Here is a 27204-nt window from a genome sequence, read left to right as displayed (position 1 = left end):
GACAGACTGGCAAAAACAAATAGATCAAATAGTAATAAATGCTGGAGATGTAATAGAATGAAAGGCACTCTATACCATATGTGGTGGACATGTCCAGAGATCAGAAAATTTTGGGAGATGATCCATGAAGAGATTAAAAAATTGATAAAAGTATCATATATCAGGAGGGCAGAAGCATATTTACTAGGAATCTTGAGTAAACATATCCCCAAAGGCAAAATTAACATCTTTCTGTATGCAACAACAGCAGCGAAAATGTTGGTAGCCAGTCATTGGAAAGAAATTATATCCCAACAAAAGGGGACTGGTTAAGTAAACTATGTGAGTACCTGGAGTTAGCAAAATTGACGGATTTAATAAGGCATAAATCCAAAACCATAATACAGAAACAATGGGAATGCTTAAATGAATATTTATACAAGCAGGGCTCAAATACGAAAGTTTGGCTGCGCTTAGACTAACCTTGTGAAGAATACAGATAACATAAAGATTTGACGGATTATGAAAGAACCTAAGGAAGGGAAATGATTGAAGAACAGATGTAAAGGCGAGCAAGATAATGAAGAGACGTGCGGTGAATGCGGTGGAAGTCTTTTAAAATATTTTAACTAGGATTTATATTTTGTAATGCTTGAAGGAGTCAAAATTGAAGGGGTGAAGCAGTTAGCAATTCAAGCTAAAGAGCTAGCCCAGGAAAATGAAAAGAAGTAGCTACACTATCTAAACAGGGGTCAGAATTGCCGGACCCCCAGAGAACAGCTAATATGATTTTGGGAGGAATTCCGGAAGAAATACAGGCTAAAGAGTTGGAAGAAACTTTGAGAACCTGTCTATGCTCCACCTCCATCGTTCTGCCCGGACACTGAGGTCCAGTGACGAGGGCCTTCTGGAGGTTCCCTCGGTATGAGAAGCCAAGTAACAGGGAACCAGGCAGAGGGCCTTCTCGGTAGTGGCACCCACCCTGTGGAAGGCCCTCCCATCAGATATCAAAGAGAAAAATAACTCCCAAACTTTTAGAAGACATCTGAAGGCAGCCCTGTTTAGGGAAGCTTTTAATGTTTAATATCTTATTTTATTTTAGTGTTTTGCTGGAAGCCGCTCAGAGTGGCTGGGGAAACCCAGCCAGATGGGCGGAGTATAAATAATAATAAATCATTATTATTATTATTTTTATTAGTAGTAGTACTCAAGGAGTTAGTTTGAAGGCAGAAGATGTGGAACGAGCCCATCTCTGCCGAGGGCCTAAGGGGAGAATATCCCCCAGGATGTAATAATTAAATGTTCTAGAGAGAAGCTGCAACAGAAGGTATATCAGACTTTGAAGAAAATCTGGGATATCATATAGTTAAAGGCATGTATAGAGGAGAGTCCTTAAAGTCATTGCAGGAAGTAATAGAAAATATAGGTAACCAATATTGGTTAAAAATTGGAGGACTATACAACAAAATTTCCAAAGTCCAAGAGACAGGAAATAGGAGTTTAGAAGAGCCAATAGAGGAACTATACCAACAAATGGAAAAAACGAAACAAGGAATGATAAGTAAAATCTATAAGAGAATGATTACAAATAAGAAACAGACAACCCAACTTATGAAAAAGATGTGGAGGAAGGAAGAACAAGTTAGTGAATCAACGGTCAAAAGGATAATGAAAGGAACAGATGAGATTAAAGTAAGCAAATTTAGAGAGCTGAAATTAAAATTATTTCTAAAATGGTACAGAACTCCAGCCCAGCTTGCTAATGTGGTAGCAGGATTGAATTCTAGCTGTTGGCACTGTAAACAAGTCAAGGGATGGTTTTCCCATATGTACTGGGAATTCCCAGAGGTAAAGGAATTCTGGGAAAAAATCCTAAAGATTATTAATGAAATTTTAAAAGTGAAGCTTGCAATAGATTTTGATTTCATGACAATGGGTATACTTGGAAACATGGCAATAGAGAAAGGTGACCAGTTTACCTTCAAAGCTATGATATTAGCGGGAAAGGCAACGATAGCTTTAGGCTGGAAAGAGAGAGGAAAATGGATACTAGAGGCATGGAATACTTATTTGTTTGAACTTATTCAGTCGGACATGGTCGCAGTCGTGTCACAGGAATCAACGTGGAAGGTCAAGTCCACCACAACACCACAATAAGGAACAGAGGGAACCCCTATCTTGAATGGATAAAAACTACTAGAACAAAAGACATTCGGTGGAAACGAAAGACGCTATGCCTGTGGCTGAGGGTAATTGTTTGAACCCTTCCAATGGGTATGGGGGGGGGAAGAGGAGGAAAATTTAAAAATTGTATGGGAAATTTAAAAATGGGAAGGAGATAATATATGTATTCAAAAGATCCTGAACTGTATAAAATTTAAAAAAGAAAGTAATGCAAAACAGATTAATCCGTTCCAGAATTTTAAAAACAACTAAAACAGCAACTTAACATGAATTACACTAGTTAACGAGACCATTGATCCATGAAATGAAAGCAATAATCAATGTACTATACTACAAAATAAAGAAAACAGTACTGTAGATTAAAATTAAAATTATTATTTTTTCTTACCTGCACTGATGATAGACATTGTTTGCATGGGGGATTTTATACATTGCCACAGTCACACAATCAATCAAAAATGAAGAACAAGCCACAGTCACACAAGAAAAGCCAAATAAAAACGCAATTTCTTTTAGCAAAAACAAAAGCACCAGATATAAGCTCCAAAATCAGCCCTGAGTGCTCACTGGAAGGACAGATCGTGAAGCTGAGGCTCCAATACTTTGGCCACCTCATGAGAAGAGAAGACTCCCTGGAAAAGACCCCGATGCTGGGAAAGATGGAGGGCACAAGGAGAAGGGGACGACAGAGGATGAGATGGTTGGATAGTGTTCGCGAAGCTACCAGCATGAGTTTGACCAAACTGCGGGAGGCAGTGGAAGACAGGAGTGCCTGGCGTGCTCTGGTCCATGGGGTCACGAAGAGTCGGACACGAATAAACAACAAAACAACAACAATCACCTGAGAACACTGCAATCAGAAATGGAAGGCTTTGATTACAATGGGGGGGTGCAAATTAGCAGCGCAACAGTGAAAACAGAAGAAGGCTTTGATTACAATGCAGGGGAACACAAATTAGCAGCGCAACAGTGAAAACAGCAGCTCAGGAGCACGTTCGGCTTCCGAAGCAAAGTTCACAAGCTGGAACACTGACTTCCAGGTTTGCAGCATTTGAGTTCAAAGTTGTTCAGAAACTAAGCTGTTTGAAAACCACCGTATACAGATATGGTTGCCATATGTCCTGAATTGTAGGCAGCGTCTGGGCGGAAATTGCTGAAATGTCCGGGAAACTCTGGACTTATGACAGCCCATGTCGCAAGTGTAGATTTCGGCAAACTTCACTTGAAATAGATACGGCCCCCACCCCCGTTCCTTCAAGCCCTCCTCATAAGGCTTGGTTTCAGACCCTTGATGATCTTGATTGACTCCTCTGCATCATCTTCATGAAGTTTTCCCTTAGCATTTAGCTAGATGCAAACCTTAAATCTGCTTTCCACAGTTGTTCCCATAAAGCAAAGTCAATGTTGTGTCCTACATCTCTGGCCCGGCTTCTCATTGATGATTTCATCATTGCATTCTTTGTGTCCCACTCAAATAATATGTTATACATTTTAGATACTATTTTAACCCTGGAGCTTCATAACTCCCTTTCAAACTGTGAGTTTTGTTCTGCAAATCCATTTTTAAAAATCTGACTTAAATGTTACATTCAACTGATGGTAAATTGACCAGTCTCCCTCCCACCTAGAGGAAGAAGTTCCCTTTATAGGGACCCCACATACAATGAAGCAATACCACACGGCCCTAAACCTATCCTCCCAATACGTCGAACTTAGCGGGTAACCTATTGGTCTGCTGTGTCAAAGTTTTACTGGACGTTTGGACAATATTGGCGAGAGCGCCTGTAATCTCACAGTCACCACTTCCCCTGGAATAAGAATCACTTCTGTTCAAACCAGTAAGTATGTCTGTAATTATGACAATCCGACCAATGCCAAAATGACTTAAGCCCTATATCGGACTCCTCTCGATGGGTTTCCCCCCGAATATAGAGCATGGTCCAATCCCCTGGACATTCTCAGACTTACAGAAATCCTTCTCAAGGTCATGAAGGAATCTGAAGAGGTGATTCAAGCAACACAAAAGGAGATTTCTCCTAAAGATCAGGAAGAACTTTCTGATAGCAAGAGCCAGCAGTGAAAAGGAACTCCCTCAGAAGGGGGTGGACTCTCCTTCATTGGAGGTATTTAAGAAGAAGTTGGATGGTCATCTGTCATGGATGCTTGAAATGAGATTTCTGCATTGGCGGGAGTTGGACTAGATTCCGAATCTGCCATTTGATTATTCACCCTGCTGTGAGTTCTTGAATTGACTTTTTTATGAGTGAAATTTTATCCACATTCCATGCGCTGATATGCTTTCAACTCTGTATGAATTATTTGGTGGGCCATGAGAGTGGCACTCTGACTGAAGCTCTTCCCACATTCCAAACACTAAGAGGTTTTCTCTCTTGTATGAATTATTTGATGGGAAGCGAGACTGTGGCTCTGACTGAAGCTCTTCCCACAATCAAAGCACTGATATGGTTTCTCCCCTGTATGGATTCTTTGATGGGAAGTGAGACTTTGGCTGTGACTGAAGCTCTTTCCACATTGCAAGCACTGAAAGGGTTTCTGCCCAGTATGGATTCTTTGATGGGAAGTGAGATGATGTCTGTGACTGAAGCTCTTTCCACATTGCAAGCACTGAAAGGGTTTCTGCCCTGTATGGATTCTTTGATGGGAAGTGAGACTTTGGCTGTGACTGAAGCTCTTTCTGCATTCCAAGCACTGAAAGGGTTTCTCCCCTGTATGAATTCTTTGATGGGAAGTGAGATGTTGTTTGTGACTGAAGCTTTTTCCACAATCTAAGCACTGATATGGTTTCTCCTCTGTATGGATTCTTTTATGGATTATGAGATGGGGGCGTTGACTGAAGCTCTTCCCACATTCCAAGCACTGATATGGTTTCTCCCCTGTATGGATTCTTTGATGGATTATGAGATAGGGGCTTTGACTGAAACTCTTCCCACATTCAAAGCACTGATATGGTTTCTCCCCTGTATGGATTCTTTGATGCAAAGTGAGACTGCTGCTTTCACTGAAGCTCTTTCCACATTCCAAGCACTGATAGGGTTTTTCCCCTGAATGAATTCTTTGATGGGAAGTGAGACCCACCCTCTGACTGAAGCTTTTTCCACATTCCAAGCACTGAAAGGATTTCTCCCCTGAATGAATTCTTTGATGGGAAGTGAGATTTGAGTTGCAACTGAAGCTCTTCCCACATTCCAGGCACAGAAAAGGTTTCTCCCCTGTATGAATTCTTTGATGGGAAGTGAGACTCTGCCTGTGACTGAAGCTCTTTTCACATTCCAGGCACTGATAGGGTTTTTCCCCTGTATGAATTCTTTGATGGGAAGTGAGTTGTGAGCTTTGATTAAAGCTCATTCCACATTCTAAGCACTGATAGGGTTTCTCCTCTGTATGAATTCTTTTGTGGGTAGTGAGAACCCCCTTCTGACGAAACCTCTTTCCACATTCCAAGCACTGATAGGGTTTCTCCCCTGTATGAATTCTTTGATGGCAAGTGAGATGTATGCTTTGATTAAAGCTCATTCCACATTCTAAGCAGTGATACAATTTCTCTCCTCTGTGAATTCTTTCATGTGAAGTGAGGCTATCCCTCCAAATGAAGCTCTTTCGTTGATGGGAGGTGGACTGGGAGCTCTGGCCGATATTCTCTCCATACTCTGAATATTTATTTGATTTCTCCAATATGTGGATTCTGTTGTGGTCCCCCTTGTTCTTCCCTTCCCATTCATCACCATCTGCAATGAAGAGAGAAGATAATTATCGCCTCAGGAAGAAATGGAGCTCCAGATTATTGAACAGAGTTCCCCGCCCCCCCCAGCTCACTAAGAGACTTGAGAGTGCTCCGTTTCAGCCTCAAGAGGACAGCCTTGAAGTCTAACTTAACGGCATTGTAGATGTGTGGCATCTTCAATCCCCCAACATTTGAGCATGCCTGAGGGGTGCCTGACTCTCTTGAAAACAATGGGGTGCCATTGCCAGCATACTGTGACCGGGGCGCAGATGACACAGAACCATCAAACCCACCACCTGACCCCTCCCCCATCAATGCACTGCCACGTTAGGGTAAGTCATGCTAACTGCTTGCTGCCCCGGACCCCAACCCCACTCAGAGCGAAGGGGACGTGGTTCACATCAATTACTGAACAAAGTTAATGAATGCTTGTGATAAAGGAAGGACCGAAGTTAGATGTGAGGCCTTACAATAGTTTTCACTGCCTTTGTTGGCTGATATTAACTGACATATTGCTTGGCTTTTATTTGGGATAGATTTGATTTGGCTCAATCCTGGAATCCACCCCATATGCAAGGTCAGTCATCTCTGGTGGAACACTCTGTCACAAGAGACCAGGGCCCTGCGGGACTTGACATCTTTCCGCAGGGCCTGCAAGACAGAGCTGTTCCACCAGGCCTTTGGCCAGGGCACAGCCTGACTCCCTCCCTCGGCAATCTCCATTCATTTTCATGAGGAGACCAACTCTGTATAGTTTAATTGGTAACAGAAGATGGAAAATGACTATTACTCACACTTAATCTAAGCCCAACAGCCACAAGAGATTCTCACTAGGAATTCGGCTATGCGATGTTGAATGTTCTCTGTTCTCCGCTGTTTACCCTTTTTTGTTTCAATTTATACCAATTCATGAACCCAGAACTCATACACTGATCACCAACGAGGAACGACATGTTATTCCTGCAAATTTATTTAGTCTTCATATTTGTATCATATATTAGTTTTATATGATCCTTGTTTTTAAAAGAAAATGAAAAGTTATTCCTAAAAGAAAAGAAAAAGGCAAAACACACTGGCCCCATCGGCAATCAGTCCTGAAATTAGGATCAGGTAATTTAAAGAATCATGGCTTCTAGTGCTGCGCAATGGATCAGTGAGTTCTCTGACATTGGTAGGGCATTCAGAGCACAGTACTGGCGCCAATACATCGCGGTGGCCGGGGAGCTGTGACGTATTCCTGGCTCAAATTGCCTGCAGATGTCAAAGGCGCTGGAAGGCAGGTGGAGGAGCCCAAAAAGGTGCTCACCTTTTCAATCTCCATCTGCCTGCCTGCCTCATCCCACCCCCAAAATGAGCAAGCCCCAGTACCTCTCCAGCCCCATCCATCCATGTCCCCATCTCCCCTCCCCTGGGACTCACCAGATATCTCGGAGGTCCCTGGGAGGGAACGCTCAGAGGCTGTGAGGAGGGATGCAGGAGACAACCTGACCAGGTCAACTGTCCATCTTCCCCCTTCCATCCTCGCTAGCTTTACAGATTCAGACTCTTTCATCCTTCCTGAGGAGTCAAGACCCACGACAAGCTGCAGGGTCCTGGGAGAGAGGAAGAAACAAAGGGAGCCTCAGAGGCCCTGCAGGGATTCTCCTGCCCTAGATATTCCCCTGCTCCTGGAGAAGCGCAAATGGGGCAGCCCCTTCCCAACAGAAACCCTATTGAAACATCTACAGTGATTCCAACTTAATCTGTTTGCACCTCACTCCACTTTGTAAGGCTGGCATGGTATGCACATTAGTGACCTGTGAGTAGACCCCATTGAACTCAGTGGGGCTTATGGATAGAATTAGGTGCAAAAACCAGGCAGCATCCTGTCCCCAAGCCTGAAAACTGCAACCCCAGAGCATGGGCAGAATACAGCCGAGTAGCTATTACATGTAGGTGCCCCCACGTCTCAGTGCAAGAGATGACTTAGCAGTTGAGCTGGCTGGGCCCCAAACCTCTTTCTGCTCATCATTGGAGCTGCTGAGAGACCCAAGAAGGTTGGGAATAGGATCTGGCTCCTGCTGTTTCTTAGCCACCTCCTCATTTTCCTTATTCACGCAAAATGGAGTGATTTTTGGTTGTGCTTTCTTTAGAGAAGCTCTCTTTGGAGCAGGGCCCGTGGCACTCGGGGAGAGACCAGAAATTCTGTAACCACTCCAGGTCAACACCATCTTTCCACTTAATTCCATATCATGTTTCCTTATACCATTTGTAGCAATTAAAGCTTTTCTAACTTTAGTCTGCAGCAACTTCTGTGTCATTCACTTAGTGTTCTGCAGAATGCGGAGGCTAGACTGGTGACTGGGAGTGGCTGCTGGAACCATGTAAGACCGCTCCTAAAGGATCTACTTTCAAAGTGTTGGTGCTTTAAAGCCCTAAACGGCCTCTGCCCAGGATACCCGAAGGAGCATCTCCACCCCCATCATTCAGCCTGGACACTGAGGTCCAGCACTGAGGGCCTTCTGGTGGTTCCCTCAGTGCAAGTAGAGAAGTTACAGGGAAGCAGGCTGAGGGCCTTCTTGGTAGTGGCGCCCTCCCTGTGGAACACGCTCCCATCAGATGTCAAGGAAATAAAGAACCACACAACTTTTAGGAGACATCTGAAGGCAGCCCTGTATTGGGAAGTTTTTAATGTTTGATGTTTCATTATGTTTTTATATGTGCTGGAAGCAGCCCAGAGTGTCTGGGGAAACCCAGTCAAATGGGTGGCAGGTAAATATTATTATTATTACTATTCACACAGGATGCTGATTGCGGCGGCAGCTTCACCCCAGTGCCTTGCCAGGGCAGGAGGGGCTTGGTCTTCCTAAAAATATTGAGCTGAGCAAGGCTGGATGCAGCTCCTGCTCCCAAGAGTGGCACATGCCAGTCTGTGCACTGGCTCAGCTGGGAGGGGGCAGATGTTTAGCTGCTGATCCATCACAAGGTTGGAAACCAGATCTCACCCGGCCCTAGGGACTCCTCCCAAGAATCCTGGGAGCCAGAATTGGTTCAGGACGCTGAGAGTTGCAAGGAGACAGCTTCAGCCCTGCTGCCCAAAGACTGCAATTCCCAGAGTGGTCACCAATCCACCCTTCTTGCCAGGGATCTCTGGGAATTGTAGTCGGGTAGATGGTGGGAGAGGGTCTCCCCTCCAGTCTCCACACTTGGGGGGGGGGCTGTATCTCCCCACTCCACAGAGCGTCTCCTTCCTCGGAGTCCTCGGATGCTTCTCTGTGTTATGAGATGCGACTTTCCCCTCAATCTGAAGGGGGCTTATTTGCATGCCCTCTTTTTGTTGCCCCAAAGACTCCTCCCCCAAAAGGAAGGCAGCATCTTGATCCAAAGGAAGAAAAGAGTTGCAGACCTGCTGGAGACTCAGCCCCTGACTTGGGGGTCTCCCCCCCCCATGCATGAGCTGAACAGGGGGGCCCCTTGCCTCCTCCCTTGCAGCCCTGGGACCCCCTTCTCCCCGCTGCACCCCAAGGGGGAAGAGAGAAGAGACTCACCGGATTCCAGGAGGGGCACCGAGGAAGTTTTTGCAAAGCAGAGAGAACAAAGCAGCCTCCTCTTTGCTGGCAGGAAGGGACTGGGCAGGGAGGGGCTTCTGCTCTGGAGGACCTTGCCCTCCCCCGCCCTCCCCTTCCTCTCCTCTCTAGGAATCCCGCTCTGCTCCTTTTAACCCTTGGCAAGCCGAGGGCACCCAGACCGCCCCTCCCTCCCTCCCTCCCCCTCCCTTCCTGCTTCTGCGCTCTAGGGGCTGCCCTCCCTTCTCCATCTGGGCCAAGGACTCTGCATCAAGGGCCCCTGGGGGTGCAGGGCAGGGGGAGCATCTCTTGGCCCTCCAGGAGAAGAGAAACGTGTGTGTGTGTGTGTGTGTGTGTGTGTGTAGGGGGGGGAGACTTCCAAGGAAACCTTGCAGGTCCCCAACATCGCAGCCGGATGCCTCGTACCCTACCTGTGGGTCCCAGGGAAGGCGATTCCAGGAAAGGCCCTTTCACATTCACTTATTGAGTCATTTCAAAGTAGGGATCCAGATGCACACGGCAGAATGGTAACGGGGAACCCCCACCTCCCTTGTCGTTCGTCTGCACAAGATGGGGGGGGCCCTGCCAGCGGAGACGAGAGCCCCAACCCCACAGTCGCCTTTGACTGGACATAACAGTCCAGGGGTCCTTTTGCTTTTGAATATCCCAGCGCTGTTGTGCATGGGGGGAGGGTAATCTCCTGCACGGGCGGGGCTTCATCCTGCCAATCAAGCCCTGCAGGTGTTGGGTTCCCACTTTGCAGCTGGATTCCATAGATCCGGGGCCCCTCCCTCTCCCTGCCTGCTTCTGCGCTCTAGGGGCTGCCCTCCCTTCTCCATCTGGGCCAAGGACTCTGCATCAAGGCCCGCCCCCCATCTTATGCACACTGACTACAAGGGAGGTGGGGGTTCCCGGGTACCATTCTGCCGTGTGCATCTGGATCCCTACTTTGAAATGACTCAATAATTGAATGTTAAAGCGCCTTTCCTGGAAGCGCCTTCCCTGGGACCCACAGGCAGGGTACGAGGGATCCGGCTGCGAAGTTGGGGACCTGCAGGGTTTCCTTGGAAGTCTCTCCCCCCCCCACCCACCCACGTTTCTCTTTCCCTGGGGGGCCAAGAGATGCTCCCCTGCCCTGCACCCCCAGGGGCCCCTTTGGGGAAACTGCAATGCGATGCCCACCAAAGGGAAGGCGAAGGTGAAGGACCCCTGGACCTTTGTCCGCAAACAGCTCCCCCCCCCTTTCTTCCCCACACCAAACATAACCACAGTTTTGAAAATCCTCCATACTCTGGGCATGTGCAGATTTCGCAGCTTTCTGTAAACCAGAGGCAGGGAAGAAGTGGCCAAAGAACCACCTTGCAGAAAAGGGGCCTTGTGGGCTGAGGTGCAGGATCCCTGAGGATCCAGTACAGGAAGAACTGAACAGGGAAGAACTGCCCCCCCCATCATAGGGGGGTGGTACCCCCGCCTGACTTGCAGAAATAGACTCCCGGAGGAGCGAGCAAGGGAGGTGGATGGGCAGAGAGGACAAAGAGATGAAGATGCAGTGATGGGGAAGGGAGGGTGCCCCAAAAAGGGCCCTTACTGGGCCCCGGATCTATGCAATCCAGCTGCAAAGCGGGAACCGAACACCTGCAGGGCTTGCCTGGCAGGATGAAGCCCCTCCCCCCCCAGGAGATTACCCTCCCCCCACGCACAATAACACTGGGATATTCAAAAGGTAAAGGACCCCTGGACGGTTACATCCAGTCAAAGGCGACTGTGGGGTTGGGGTGCTCGTCTCCGCTGTCAGGCCGAGGGGGCTGGCGTTTGTCCCCAGACAGATTTTCCGGGTCACATGGCCCTCAGGACTAAACCGCTTCTGGCGCAAGGGGTACAGTACATTGGTGAAAACCAGAATGCACAGAAATGCCACAGCTACTTGTACTGGTATGTTTTTGAACTGCTAGGTTGGCAGAAGCTGGGACAGGCTAACGGGAGCTCACCCCGTCGTGGGGATTCGAACCCCGACCTCCCTTTTCCTTCAGATGTGGGTCACCATCGCCAAACAGGGCCCTCAGGGTTGACTCCCCAGGGAGGGGGTGGAAAGCGGCTCAGGAGGCAACTCCCAGGGGCCACGGTTCCATTGTCCCCCTTCCAAAAAAAGTTGACTGACATTAAATGGTGAGGGGTGTGTGGCATCATCTCATCCATTAGCCTGGGAGGAAGAGGGTGTGGGGAGGGAAGCCCAGCCAAGCATTGCCAGGGGACGGTTGGGGGCGCTGGCAGAGAATTTCAGGTTTCCCTTCTCCGAGACGCGCGATTTGATTTTTTTTGCGTCCCCTCGCGCCATTTGGCTCCAGGGACCACACATTTGCTCAATAACACGCAGAGACATTTCCCCTTCCTTTTCAGGAGAAAAAATCTGCGTGTTATAGAAGGAAAAATATGGTACATGGGGAGTGATTTTCAGCCCCATGGAACCTTCAATGTGGGGTTCCTCAGGGCTCAAGCCTATCCCCCAGGTTGTTCAACATCTACATGAAACTGCTGGGTGGGCTTATCTGGAGGTTTGGAGTATGTTGTCAGCAGTATGCTGATGACACTCAGCTCTGTTTCTCCTTTACATCTGCAGGTGAGGCAGTGGAAGTGCTGGACCAGTGTCTTGCCTCGGTAATGGACTGGAGAGCCAACAAACTTAAGCTCAATCCAAATAAGACCGAGGCACTGTTAGTGGGTGGTTCCCTAGGCCACCTGCTCTTCACGGGGTCACGTTTCCTCCGAAGGAGCAGGTTCACAGCTTGGGGGTACTCCTGGAGCCTTTGCTGTCGCTCGAGGCTCAGGTGGCCTCGGTGGCCCGGAGTGCCTTCCATCAGCTTCGGTAGTAGAAGTAGAAGCTGTGAGGATACTGTCTACTTTGGTCTCATTTAAGTCAGGAAGGGAAAGATCTTCTAGAAAGAGAAGAACCCCAAGCCAGTTATGAAGGGTGTGGTGACCCCCTGGGTCTTCTATACTGTCAGAAGTACCTCAGGAGCGTGGAAACTGACAGAAAGTACCACCTTGTTTAAGAATCAAAAATATTAAGCTGCAACAGCTAAATTAAGGAGCTGAAGTGAAATAACTGGAAATAAGCTCAGCATTGGCTATGCTCTCTAGACACCTGTAACATCGAAGAGGAATAACTTAAAAGAAGCAACAGAAGTTTAAAAGAAGCTGTGCATTTGCTACTTTGTGTAGAACCCTGTAACATACACTAAATTTAGTACAATTTATTAATAGGTTTACTGTTTCCTGAAAGAACATTATCTATCTCCGGAAACATCCTTTGCTTTTTTCAACTTTGTTCTGTAAAATAAAGCTTTCTTGTTTGTTCAACTTCTGCCAGAGTCTCCAAGGATCCTTGTTTACGTTCACACAGAAAGATAATCCTATTTTTATTTCAAACTATCCCAATAATAATTGGGACAAAATATTTTAAAAGCTGGCAAAGAGACCTTGCCAATTTTATATGGCAAGGGAAGAAAGCCAGAATAAAATCAGAAATAATGATGGGGCCAAAAGAAATGGGGGGATTTGCAGTCCCAGATTTAAGAAATTTTGAAGCAGTGTGCTGGAGTTGGATGAAAGAGTGGATGTTACTAAAAGATACTGAAGTTTTGGAACTAGAAGGCTGGGACAAAATACAGGGTTGGCATGGATATTTATTCTATGGGAAAATACAATTGCATAAAGGATTTACGAACCGCCTTGTGAGAAAGACCCTATTTGAGGTATGGGAGAGAACAAATGAGAGAATTATAGAAAGAACTCCAAGGTGGACCTCTCCAATAGAGGCAACCTCAACATTTAAAAAAAAATTGCCTGGCCAACTATTAGAGATTTAGCAGAAGGAATGAATGAAAATACAGTGGTACATCAGGTTAAGTACAGTGGTGCCCCACAAGACAAATGCCTCGCAAGACGAAAAACCCGCTAGACGAAAGGGTTTTCAGTTTTGGAGGTGCTTTGCAAAACGAATTTCCTATGGGCTTGCTTTGCAAGACAAAAATGTCTTGCGAGTTCCTGCGGGGTTTTTTCCTCCCCCCCTTTTCCCAAGCTACTAAGCCGCTTATCAGCTGATCCGCTAAGCCGCTTAACAGCTGATCCGCTAAGCCGCTTATCTGCTGATAATAATAATAATAATTTATTATTTGTACCCCACCCATCTGGCTGGGCCTCCCCAGCCACTCTGGGCGGCTTCCATAGAAACCAAAAATACACTAAAAAATCACAGATTAAAAACTTCCCTGAACAGGGTTGCCGTAAGATGTCTTCTGAATGTCAGGTAGTTATTTATCGCTTTGACATCTTATGGGAGGGCATTCCACAGGGCAGGCGCCTCTACCGAGAAGGCCCTCTGCCTGGTACCCTGTAGCTTTGCTTCTCGCAATGAGGGAACCGCCAGAAGGCCCTCGGCGCTGGACCTCAGCGTCCGAGAGAACGATGGAGGTGGAGACGCTCCTTCAGGTATACTGGGCCGAGGCCGTTTAGGGCTTTAAAGGTCAACACCAGCACTTTGAATTGTGCTCGGAAACGTACTGGGAGCCAATGTAGGTCTTTCAAGACTGGTGTTATGTGGTCTCGGCGGCCGCCCCCAGTCACCAGTCTAGCTGCCGCATTCTGGATTAGTTGTAGTTTCCGAGTCACCTTCAAAGGTAGCCCCACGTAGAGCGCATTGCAGTAGTCCAAGCGGGAGATAACCAGAGCATGCACCACTCTGGCGAGACAGTCCGCGGGCAGGTAGGGTCTCAGCCTGCGTACCAGGTGGAGTTGGTAGACAGCTGCCCTGGATACAGAATTGACCTGTGCCTCCATGGACAGCTGTGAGTCCAAAATGACTCCCAGGCTACGCACCTGGTCCTTCAGGGGCACAGTTACCCTATTCAGGACCAGGGAGTCCTCCACACCAGCCTGCCCCCTGTCCCCCCAAAACAGTACTTCTGTCTTGTCAGGATTCAACCTCAATCCATTAGCCGCCATCCATCGTCCAACTGCCTCCAGACACTCACACAGGACCTTCACCGCCTTCACTGGTTCTGATTTGAAAGAGAGGTAGAGCTGGGTATCATCTGCATATTGATGGACACCCAGTCCAAACCCCCTGATGATCTCTCCCAGCGGCTTCATATAGATGTTAAAAAGCATGGGGGAGAGGACGGAACCCTGAGGCACCCCACAAGTGAGGGCCCAGGGGTCTGAACACTCATCCCCCACCACCACTTTCTGAACCCGGCCCAGGAGGAAGGAGCGAAACCACTGCATAACAGTGCCCCCAGCTCCCAGCCCCTCTAGACGGTCCAGAAGGATGTTATGGTCGATTGTATCAAAGGCCGCTGAGAGATCCAGCAGAACTAGGAAACAACTCTCACCTTTGTCCCTAGCTCGCCGGAGATCATCAACCCATCTCAACCAAGGCAGTTTCAGTCCCATGATGAGGCCTGAATCCCGATTGGAAGGGATCCAAATGGTCCGCATCCTCCAGGTGTGCCTGGAGTTGTTCGGCAACCACCCGCTCAATCACCTTGCCCAAGAATGGAAGATTTGAGACTGGGCGATAGTTGGCCATACTGGCCGGGTCTAAAGATGTTTTTTTAAGAAGCGGTTTAATGACAGCCTCTTTCAGCGGATCTGGGAATGTTCCCTCACAGAGGGAAGCATTCACCACCCCGCAGAGCCCATCACCCAGCCCTTCCCGGCTTGCTTTTATTAGCCAGGATGGGCAAGGATCAAGGAGACAGGTGGTTGGTTTCACGCGTCCAAGCAGCCTGTCCACATCCTCGGGGGTAACGGATTGAAATTGATTCCATGCAACTTGACCAGACAGGGCTCTAGCACTCTCCCGCCCCAGCCCTGCTCCCACAGTGGTGTCTAGCTCCTTCCGAATATGAGTGATTTTATCTGCAAAAAAATTTGCAAAATCCACTAAGCCGCTTATCAGCTGATCCGCTAAGCTGCTAATCAGCTGATCCGCTAAGCCCACTAAGCCGCTAATAGTGCTAAGCCGCTAATGGGCTTGCTTCGCAAGACGAAAAAACCGCAAGACGAAGAGACTCGCGAAACGGATTCTTTTCGTCTTGCAAGGCACCACTGTACTTAATTCATTCCGGAAGTCTGTACTTAACCTGAAACTGTTCTTAATCTGAAGCACCACTTTAGCTAATGGGGCCTCCTGCTGCTGCCGCACAGCCGGAGCACGATTTCTGTTCTCATCCTGAAGCAAAGTTCTTAACCTGAAGCACTATTTCTGGGTTAGCGGAGTCTGTAACCTAAAGCGTATGTAACCTGAAGCGGATTTGTAACCCGAAGTACCACTGTATCAAATTAAAAGAACTCAAAATACTGGGAATAAATTGGTTAGAATATTTCCAACTTAAGGCTACATACAAGAAAGATATAAAAACTAGGGGATTTGGGAAATAAAATATCAAAATTAGAAAGAGAGGTTTTACAAAATAATCAAAAAACACTCTCTAAAATATATAGATTATTAGATAAAGTCCTCCCAGATCAAGAAGTCAAAGGAGAGAATATTCTAAAGTGGGAACGGGATTTAGGATATACAATTGATTCTGAAGATTGGAAAAAGTTTTGAGGAAAAAATATAAATTTTACAGCTTAGTATTCATTAAGAGAGAATTATATGAAGATGCACCACAGATGGTATATGGCACCAGACAGACTGGCAAAAACAAATAGATCAAATAGTAATAAATGCTGGAGGTGTAATAGAATGAAAGGAACTCTATACCATATGTGGTGGACATGTCCAAAGATCAAAAAATTTTGGGAGATGATCCATGAAGAGATTAAAAAATTGATAAAGTATCATATATCAGGAGGGCAAAAGTATATTTACTAGGAATCTTGAGTAAGCATATCCCCAAAGACAAAACCAACATCTTTCTGTATGCAACAACAGCAGCGAAAATGTTGGTAGGCAGTCATTGGAAAGGACATTATATCCCAACAAAAGGGGACTGGTTAAGTAAACTATGTGAGTACCTGGAGTAAGCAAAATTGATGGATTTAATAAGGCATAAATCCAAAACTATAATACAGAAACAATGGGAGTGCTTAAATGAATATTTATACAAGCAGTGCTCAAATGTGAAAGTTTGGCTGTCCTTAGACTAAGCTTGTTAAGAATATAGAGAACATAAGGATTTGACGGATTATGAAAGAACCTAAGGAAGGGAAATGATTGAAGAACAGATGTAAAGACGAGCAAGATAACTAAGAGACGTGCGGTGAATGCGGTGGAAGTCTTTTAAAATATTTTAACTAGGATTTATATTATTGTAATGCTTGAAGGAGTCAAAATTAAAGGGGTGCAGCAATTAGCAATTCAAGCTAAAGAGATAGCCCAGGAAGATGAAAAAAAAGTGGAACGAGCCCATTGCTGCCGGGGGCCTAAGGGGAGAAAATCCCCTAGGAATGTAATAGTTACATTTTCTAGAGAGAAGCTGCAACAGCAGGTATACCAGACTTTGAAGAAAATTAAAGAGTTGAGTTTCCAAGGGAAAAGAGTGTGGGTGAGTCGAGATGTATGCCAGGCTACTTTAAGGCAAGAAAGCCCAATGAAACCTTACGCACAAAAACTGCATAATAACGACATAACATAAGGTTTTACAGCCGAATTTTATAAGGAAATGGTAGAAATTTTGGCCCTGGAACTACAACTTTTTAACAGTATACTAGAAGGGGAAAAGGCCCCAGAAACATGGAGAAAGGCAGAAATAATGGTAATCTTAAAACCAAACAAAGACCCTAAAGAAGTAGGTTCATATGGACCTATGAGTCTATTAAACCAAGATTATAAAATCTTCGCCAAAATTATGGCATCCCCCAAATAATAAAAGAAGATCAATATCACGGAGAAGTAAAAAAGTTCGGGCTACTGAAATTAGATGTCTTTAAAGCATTTGATACACTCTCACGGGAATTTTTATGGGAAATGATTACAAAATGTGGAATAGGAGAGGTTTATCGGTTCGCGATACAATAACTATATAAGGAAAGAACAGCAGTGGGGATAGTTAATGGGGAATACTCCCAACCTTTCCCAATACGCAGAGGCGTTCGGCAGGGGTGTCCTCTTTCGCCGTTCCTATATATAATGCCTATAGAACAACTAGAAGGAAAGGATAAGGAACTGTGGAAGGATAGAGGTCTATAAGATTGGGAAAGAGGAGATGAAAATCAATTTGTTTGCAGATGATATTATTGGAATCATAACAAATCCTAAGGAAGGGATAAAAGAAATAAAGATAATATTCGAAGATTTTGAGGAATATCCTGGATTAGGGGTCATAAAGATAATATTCAAAGATTTTGAGGAATATTCTGGATTAGGGGTAAATATAACAAAATCAGAAATGATGTATTTTAATGTAAATGTAGCCGGAAAAAACGTAATAAACAACATAACAGGTATGGGCCTGGGGGCTGAAAGAATAAAATACCTAGCCATCAAACTCTGCAGAAATATTAACAAGAATTCAACTATAAGAAGGTATGGAATGAAATATTAAAGTAGAGAAGAGAAAACAGCAAATGGAACAATGGGTCACAGAGGGTTCCTGAAGTAGTGTTGCGCCGATCAGCTTGGACGACGAAGGGGAAGCCCCCTGAAAGGTTTGCAGTCACTAGTGTGTGGGTTGGTATGGCACAGTGTGAACCCAAGAGTTTTGAGGATGTTCAGAAACTGCCTCAGGAAGAAGCCAGGAAATGGCATGAGGCAATGCAGAAGAAGATGAGCTCAATGGAGTCTCTAGGTGTGTTCTCCCTCACGAACTTGCCGGTGGGCAAACAGGCCGTGAGTAGCCGTTGGGTTTACCGTCTTAAACCCGTCTTGTACTGGAGAACCGCAGTACAAGGCCAGGTTAGTAGCGAGAGGATTCATGCAGCAAAGGGGGTTGCATTATACGGAAGTTTATGCTCCCACCTCCAGAAGTGAATCTCTACTTGTGCACTTGGCCATTGCTGCACAAAGAGGTTTGCTGGTTCATCACTTTGATGTGGATGTTGCCTACTTGAACTCAGACCTCCAGGAGGATCTGTATATGCTTCCTCCTCCAGGGTTTGAGGGCAATGAGCAAGGTACTGTATGGAAACTTCACAAGTCAATTTACGGCCTCAAGCAATCGGCCAGGAATTGGAATTTGTGCCTGAATGAAGCTTTGGAGAAGCTAGGTTTCAGAAAGAGTCTTGCTGACAGTTGCCTGTACCTTAGAGGGTCAGGAGACTCACAGGAAATGGTGTTATTCTTCGTCGATGACATCATTTTTGTTGCAAGGGCAGACAAACAGGTGCAGAAGTTTGCCAAAGAGCTTGGAAAGCGGTTTCAGCTCAAGAACCTAGGTGCAGTAAAAATCTACCTGGGCGTGGAGATAGCTAGAACTGAGGATGGTAGCTTCTTGCTCAGTCAGAAAGGCAAGATTGAGCAGTTGCTTGAGAAGTTCAGAATGTCTGATTGTGCAGGAGTTCGGACACCCATAGAAGCGAGCTACGTGAAAGACAGCCAGCAAGCAGAAAGTATTGGGGATTGTAGCTTGCCCATCACGGTTTGGGAAGACAATCAACCCTGTTTAAAGTTAGCTGAATATGGGCAATTTAAGGCCAGAACCAAGCATCTAGACACACGTTTCCAGAATGTGTGCCAGAGTGTTCAGTCAGGTTTGATACGGCTGAAGTATTGTGCTAGTCACGATAACTTGGCTGATGGTTTTACCAAACCTTTGAGCTTCCAGCATCATGGGGAGTTCTGTGGTGGTTTGGAGTTGGGGTAAGTTCTGTTACTTACTTGCCCCACAGTAGCGCAGGGTGAGAGGGGGTGTGAGGAGAACCTGAGCTTACAGGGTTAAACAGCTCAGAGTGTACGTCCTGCCTACTGTGGGGTGGGGGGAGATTCTTTGTCACTTCCGAGAGTCTCCAGCCTTTGTGTTCTCTCTACTTTCGCTTTTGAAGAGAGCGGACGTGTTTTCACGATGCTGTGCGCTGTATTAGACAATGGATAGTTCTGCTATAAATAAAGCTGCTTTTAGTTACTAGAATCCTGTGTGGACTCTGTTTAAGCACACTGAAGAAGCACGGAAGACAGCAGCTTTCTCTGACCGCTGCCGGACTCTGCTTTACTGAGAGCATTGGAATGTGGACTCTGGAATGCGGAGGCCTGGCGCAGCGAAAGCGGGCCGGACGCCAGGCTTCTCTGAGCAATAAATCTTCTCAGGATTTAAATGTATGGAGTGTGGAAAGAGTTTGTTAGAAGGCACAACTTACTTTACTTCAACAAACTCACACAGGGAAAGACTTTCACTGATAGTAGAACCCATGCAAAACATCAACAAACAGGGGGAATCCCATTTAAATGTATGGAGTGTGGAAAGTATTTCACTCAGGGCTCACTCCTTCACATCAAAAAACTCAAAGGGTAAAAGCAATTTTAAATGTACGGAGTGCATACAATGTTCTGGTGTTCATTTGTAAATTTGTTTAGCTACCGTGTTTTTTGCTCTATAAGACGCACTTTCCCCCTCCTAAAAAGGGGAAATGTGTGTGCATCCTATGGAGCAAATGCAGCTTTGCGGGCTACCCCAGAAGCCAGAAGAGCGAGAGGGAACGCTGCGCAGCGCTCCCTCTCGTTGTTCTAGCTTCTGGCTTAGCCACGCAAACCCTTCGCAGGGGAGCGGGAACCCCTGCAGCGGCTTCGCACGGCTATCCGTGGCTTTTGCGGGAGGTGGGGGAAGGGACAGAGCATGGCTTTCTCACTTCCCCCACCTCTTGCAAAAGCGCCCAAGAGCCATGCTCCCTTTAAAGAGGTGCGCGGAGTGTGTGTGTGGCTCTTGGGGGCTTTTCCCTGAGGAGGGAGAAGGGCAGCCTGTCACTGTCGGGCTGCCCTTCTCCCTCCTGGGGCAAAAGCCCCCAAGAGCCACACATACGCTCCACGCGGCTCATGAAAGGGAGCACTGAGCAGAGCCTGGGATGCATACAGGCCCTGCTCAGCGCTCCGTTTAAATTATGTTTTTTTACTTGCATTCCCCCTCTAAAAACTAGGTGCGCCTTATGGTCAGGTGCATCTTATGGAGCGAAAAATACGGTATGTATTAAAGTAATGAAGGTACAGTGGGGGGGGGAGTATTTGATCCCCAGCTAAATTTGCCCCTTTGCCCTCTGACAAATAAATGACCAGTCCATAATTTTAATGGCAGTTTTATTGTAGCTGTGAGAGATGGAATAACAACAGGAAAACCCCCAGAAACCCAGAAGACAAAAGTCAGAGATTGGTGTGTATTACAATGAGTGAAATAAGTGTTTGATCCCCTATCAACCAGCCAGATGTCAGGCTACCTGGTATCTTCACTGTTAGTAACGAGCTGAGATTATGTAACCTTTTAAAAAGGATTTCTCTAAGTGCACCCTTAGAAAGTATTTATGAGGTAACAGATAATCCCAAATGGTGGGAAATTCTAAACGCTAAGGGATATCATATAGTTAAAGGTATGTATAGAGGAGAGTCCTTAAAGTCATTGCAGGAAATAACAGAGAATATAGGTAACCAATACTGGTTAAAAATTGGAGGAATATACAACAAAATTTCCAAAGTCCAAGAAACAGGAAATAGGAGTTTAGAAGAGCCAATAGAGGAACTATACAAACAAATGGAAAAAACGAAACAAGGAATGATAGGTAAAATCTATAAGAGAATGATTACAAATAAGAAACAGACAACCCAACTTATTCAAAAGATGTGGAGTAAGGAGGAACAAGTTAGCGAAGCAACGGTTGAAAGGATAATGAAAGGAACAGATGAGATTTATGGAAGCAAATTCAGAGAACTGAAATTAAAATTCTTTCTAAAATGGTATAGAACTATGCCCATGTCTGAGGATAATTGTTTGAACCCTTCCAATGGGTATGGGGGGGGGAGGGAAAGGAAAAAATTGTACAGCAAATTTAAAAATTGTAAGAATATATGTATGTAAAAAATTGAATATTTTTTTTTAAAAAGAAAGTAATGCAAAACAGATTAATAAATTCCAGAATTTTAAAAACAACTAAAACAGCAACTTAACATGAATTTTACGATCTAACGAGATCACTGATCCATAAAATGAAAGCAATAATCAATGTACTGTACTATAAAAAAAGAAGACAGTACTTTAGATTAAAATTAAAATTATTTTTTTTTCTTACCTGCACTGATGATAGACATTGTTTGGATGGGGGGCTTTTATGCATTGCCGCAGTCACACAATCAATCAAAAACAGAGAACAAGCCACAGTCACAAAAATGAAAAAGCCAAATAAAAACGCAATTACTTTTAGCAAAAACAAAATCACCAAATAAAAGCTCCAAGTATCACCTCAGAACACTGCAATTGGAAATGGAGGGCTTTGATTACAATGGGGGGACGCAAATTAGCAGCGGAACAGTGGAAACAAAAGCTCAGGAGCACATTCGGCTTCCGAAGCAAAGTTCGCAAACTGGAACACTGACTTCCAGGTTTGCAGCATTCGAGTTCAAAGTTGTTCAGGAACTAAGCTGTTTTTAAACCGAGGTACCACTGTATACAGATATGGTTGCCATACATCCAGAATTGTAAGCAGTGTCTGAGCGGAAATTGCTGAAATGTCTGGGAAAATCTGGACGTATGACAGCCCATGTCGCAAGCATAGATTTCGGCAAACTTCACTTGAAATAGATACACCCCCCCCCCCGTTCCTTCAAGCCCTCCTCATAAGGCTTGGTTTCAGACCCTGGATCATCTTGATTGACTCCTCTGCATCATCTTCATGAAGTTTTCCCTTAGAATGTAGGAAGCTGGAAATCTTAAATTTACTTTCCACAGTTGTTCCCATAAAGCAAAGTCAATGTTTTGTCCTACATCTCTGGCCCAGCTTCTCATTCATGATTTTATGATTTCATTCTTTGTATCTCACTCCAGTAACATTTAGATAATATTTTAACCCTGGAGCTTCATAACTCCCTTTCAAACTGTGAGTTTTGTTCTGCAAATCCGTTTTAAAAAATCTGACTTAAATGTTACATTCAACTGATGGTAAATTGACCAGTCTCCCTCCCACCTTGCGGAAGAAGTTCCCTTTATAGGGACCCCACATACAATGAAGCAATACCACACGGCCCTAAACCTAACCTCCTAATACATTGACCTCAGCAGGTATTGGTCTGCTGTGTCAAAGTTTTACTGGACGTTTGGACAATATTGGCGAGAGCGCCTGTAATCTCACAGTCACCACTTCCCCTTGAATAAGAATCACTTCCGTCCAAACCAGTAAGTATGTCTGTAATTATGACAATCTGACCAATGCCTAGACGACTTAAGCCCTATATCGGACTCCTCTCCATGGGTTCCCCCCCGAATATAGAGCATGGTCCAATCCCCTGGACATTCTCAGACATACAGAAGTCCTTCTCAAGGTCATGAAGGAATCTGAAGAGGTGATTCAAGCAACACAAAAGGAGATTTCTCCTAAAGATCAGGAAGAACTTTCTGATAGTAAGAGACAACAGTGAAAAGGAACTCCCTCAGAAGAGAGAGGACTCTCCTTCATTGGAGATATTTAAGAAGAAGTTGGATGGCCATCTGTCATGGATGCTTGAAATGAGTTTTTTCTGCATTGGCGGGAGTTGGACTAGATTCCGAATCTACCATTCTATTATTCACCATGCTGTGAGTTCTTGAATTGACTTTTTTACGAGGGAAATTTTATCTACATTCCATGCGCTGATATGCTTTCAACCCTGTATGAATTATTTGGTGGGCCATGAGAGTGGCACTCTGACTGAAGCTCTTCCCACATTCCAAACACTAAGAAGATTTCTCTCTGGTGTGAATACTGTGATGCAAAGCGAGACTGCGCCTGTGACTGAAGCTCGTCCCACATTCCAAGCACTGATAGGGTTTCTCCCCTGTATGAATTCTTTGATGGGAAGGGAGATATGATCTGTGACTGAAGCGCTTCCCACATTCTAAGCACTGATAGGGTTTCTCCCCTGTATGTATTCTTTGATGAAAAGTGAGACTGTCCTTTCGACTGAAGCTCTTCCCACATTCCAAGCACTGATAGGGTTTCTCCCCTGTATGAATTCTTTGATGGGAAGTGAGACTGTGGCTGTGACTGAAGCTTTTTCCACATTCCAAACAGTGAAAGGATTTCTCCCCTGAATGAATTCTTTCATGGGAAGTGAGATGGGTGCTCCTACTGAAGCTCTTCCCACATTCCAGGCACTGAAAAGGTTTCTCCCCTGTATGAATTCTTTGATGCAAAGTGAGATATGATCTGTGACTGAAGCTTTTTCCACATTCCAAGCACTGATATGGTTTCTCCCCTGAATGAATTCTTTGATGGGAAGTGAGATTCTGCCTGTGACTGAAGCACTTCCCACATTCTAAGCACTGATAGGATTTCTCCCCTGTATGTATTCTTTGATGCAAAGTGAGACTGTCCTTTTGACTGAAGCTCTTTTCACATTCCAGGCACTGATAGGGTTTCTCCCCCGTATGTATTCTTTGATGGCGAGTGAGATGATCCTTTTGACTGAAGCTCTTTTCACATTCTCTGCAGTGATACAATTTCTTTCCTCTGTGAATTCTTTCATGTGAAGTGAGGCTATCCCTCCAAATGAAGCCTTTCCTGGAAGCGCCTTCCCTGGGACCCACAGGCAGGGTATGAGGGATCCGGCTGCGAAGTTGGGGACCTGCAGGGTCTCCTTGGAAGTCTCTCCCCCCCCCACACGTTTCTCTTTTCCTTGGGAGCCAAGAGATGCTCCCCTGCCCTGCACCCCCAGGGGCCCCTTTGCGGAAACTGAAGTGCGATGCCCACCAAAGGGAAGGCGAAGGTGAAGGGCCCCTGGACCTTTGTCCGCAAACAGCTCCCCCCCCTTTCTTCCCCCACACCAAACATAACCACAGTTTTGAAAATCCTCCATACTCTGTCACTGTCGGGCTGCCCTTCTCCCTCCTGGGGCAAAAGCCCCCAAGAGCCACACATACGCTCCACGCAGCTCATGAAAGGGAGCACTGAGCAGAGCCTGGGATGCATACAGGCCCTGCTCAGCGCTCCATTTAAATTATGTTTTTTTACTTGCATTCCCCCTCTAAAAACTAGGTGCGCCTTATGGTCAGGTGCATCTTATGGAGCGAAAAATACGGTATGTATTAAAGTAATGAAGATACAGTGGGGGGGGGAGTATTTGATCCCCAGCTAAATTTGCCCCTTTGCCCTCTGACAAATAAATGACCAGTCCATAATTTTAATGGCAGTTTTATTGTAGCTGTGAGAGATGGAATAACAACGGAAAACCCCCAGAAACCCAGAAGACAAAAGTCAGAGATTGATGTGTATTACAATGAGTGAAATAAGTGTTTGATCCCCTATCAACCAGCCAGATGTCAGGCTACCTGGTATCTTCACTGTTAGTAACGAGCTGAGATTATGTAACCTTTTAAAAAGGATTTCTCTAAGTGCACCCTTAGAAAGTATTTATGAGGTAACAGATAATCCCAAATGGTGGGAAATTCTAAACGCTAAGGGATATCATATAGTTAAAGGTATGTATAGAGGAGAGTCCTTAAAGTCATTGCAGGAAATAACAGAGAATATAGGTAACCAATACTGGTTAAAAATTGGAGGAATATACAACAAAATTTCCAAAGTCCAAGAAACAGGAAATAGGAGTTTAGAAGAGCCAATAGAGGAACTATACAAACAAATGGAAAAAACGAAACAAGGAATGATAGGTAAAATCTATAAGAGAATGATTACAAATAAGAAACAGACAACCCAACTTATTCAAAAGATGTGGAGTAAGGAGGAACAAGTTAGCGAAGCAACGGTTGAAAGGATAATGAAAGGAACAGATGAGATTTAAGTAAGCAAATTCAGAGAACTGAAATTAAAATTCTTTCTAAAATGGTATAGAACTATGCCCGTGGCTGAGGATAATTGTTTGAACCCTTCCAATGGGTATGGGGGGGGGAGGGAAAGGAAAAAATTGTACAGCAAATTTAAAAATTGTAAGAATATATGTATGTAAAAAATTGAATAATTTTTTTTAAAAAAGAAAGTAATGCAAAACAGATTAATAAATTCCAGAATTTTAAAAACAACTAAAACAGCAACTTAACATGAATTTTACTATCTAACGAGATCACTGATCCATAAAATGAAAGCAATAATCAATGTACTGTACTATAAAAAAAAGAAGACAGTACTTTAGATTAAAATTAAAATTATTTTTTTTTCTTACCTGCACTGATGATAGACATTGTTTGGATGGGGGGCTTTTATGCATTGCCGCAGTCACACAATCAATCAAAAACAGAGAACAAGCCACAGTCACAAAAATGAAAAAGCCAAATAAAAACGCAATTACTTTTAGCAAAAACAAAAGCATCAAATAAAAGCTCCAAGTATCACCTCAGAACACTGCAATTGGAAATGGAAGGCTTTGATTACAATGGGGGGACGCAAATTAGCAGCGGAACAGTGGAAACAGAAGCTCAGGACCACATTCGGCTTCCGAAGCAAAGTTCGCAAACTGGAACACTGACTTCCAGGTTTGCAGCATTCGAGTTCAAAGCTGTTCAGGAACTAAGCTGTTTTTAAACCGAGGTACCACTGTATACAGATATGGTTGCCATACATCCAGAATTGTAAGCAGTGTCTGGGCGGAAATTGCTGAAATGTCTGGGAAAATCTGGACGTATGACAGCCCATGTCGCAAGCATAGATTTCGGCAAACTTCACTTGAAATAGATACACCCCCCCCCAGTTCCTTCAAGCCCTCTTCATAAGGCTTGGTTTCAGACCCTTGATGATCTTGATTGACTCCTCTGCATCATCTTCATGAAGTTTTCCCTTAGAATGTAGGAAGCTGGAAATCTTAAATTTACTTTCCACAGTTGTTCCCATAAAGCAAAGTCAATGTTTTGTCCTACATCTCTGGCCCAGCTTCTCATTCATGATTTTATCATTTCATTCTTTGTATCTCACTCCAGTAACATTTAGATAATATTTTAACCCTGGAGCTTCATAACTCCCTTTCAAACTGTGAGTTTTGTTCTGCAAATCCGTTTTAAAAAATCTGACTTAAATGTTACATTCAACTGATGGTAAATTAACCAGTCTCCCTCCCACCTTGAGGAAGAAGTTCCCTTTATAGGGACCCCACATACAATAAAGCAATACCACACGGCCCTAAACCTAAACTCCCAATACATCAACCTCAGCGGGTAAACATTCGGTCTGCTGTGTCAAAGTTTTACTGGACGTTTGGACAATATTGGCGAGAGCGCCTGTAATCTCACAGTCACCACTTCCCCGGAATAAGAATCACTTCCGTCCAAACCAGTAAGTATGTCTGTAATTATGACAATCTGACCAATGCCTAGACGACTTAAGCCCTATATCGGACTTCTCTCCATGGGTTCCCCCCCGAATATAGAGCATGGTCCAATCCCCTGGACATTCTCAGACATACAGAAGTCCTTCTCAAGGTTTTGAAGGAATCTGAAGAGGTGATTCAAGCAACACAAAAGGAGATTCCTCCTAAAGATAAGGAAGAACTTTCTGATAGCAAGAGCCAGCAGTGAAAAGCAACTCCCTCAGAAGGGGGTGGACTCTCCTTCATTGGAGGTATTTAAGAAGAAGTTGGATGGCCATCTGTCATGGATGCTTGAAATGAGGTTTTTTTCTGCATTGGCGGGAGTT

The 27204-nt window shown here is 45.0% G+C and overlaps 2 protein-coding genes and 1 long non-coding RNA gene across 3 annotated transcripts in view; 1 reads left to right on the top strand and 2 right to left on the bottom strand.

Annotated features, from left to right (window-relative positions):
• LOC309527313 (uncharacterized protein) overlaps nucleotides 1–9550 on the bottom strand; it is a 61175-nt gene extending 51625 nt beyond the window's left edge. The window contains exons 1-2 of the mRNA XM_082214053.1: nucleotides 9433–9550; nucleotides 7325–7497 (exon numbers count right to left, since the gene is read on the bottom strand). Coding sequence (XP_082070179.1) covers nucleotides 7325–7457 — 133 coding nt within the window. The 5' untranslated portion in view covers nucleotides 7458–7497; nucleotides 9433–9550. The remainder of the gene's footprint in view (nucleotides 1–7324; nucleotides 7498–9432) is intronic.
• LOC309527564 (uncharacterized protein) lies at nucleotides 336–24421 on the bottom strand (the record flags this gene model as incomplete). The annotated part of the gene is made up of 3 exons (XM_082214391.1): nucleotides 336–2551; nucleotides 21664–24141; nucleotides 24390–24421. 2 exons carry the CDS (start codon nucleotides 24419–24421, stop codon nucleotides 23301–23303), a joined length of 873 nt encoding a protein of 290 aa, XP_082070517.1. The 3' UTR covers nucleotides 336–2551; nucleotides 21664–23300.
• A 325-nt stretch (nucleotides 24422–24746) lies between these two features.
• Nucleotides 24747–27204, top strand: part of LOC309527453 — a 50499-nt gene continuing 48041 nt past the window's right edge. Inside the window, exon 1 of the long non-coding RNA XR_014217233.1 lies at nucleotides 24747–26726. This is a non-coding gene — a long non-coding RNA (uncharacterized lncRNA). The remainder of the gene's footprint in view (nucleotides 26727–27204) is intronic.

The sequence above is a fragment of the Podarcis vaucheri genome, assembly GCF_965113315.1.
Source record: "Podarcis vaucheri genome assembly, chromosome: 2".
Classification (NCBI taxonomy): domain Eukaryota; kingdom Metazoa; phylum Chordata; class Lepidosauria; order Squamata; family Lacertidae; genus Podarcis; species Podarcis vaucheri.
The sequence above is the reverse complement of the archived record's forward strand: the minus strand, read 5'-3'. Positions and strand labels throughout refer to the sequence as shown.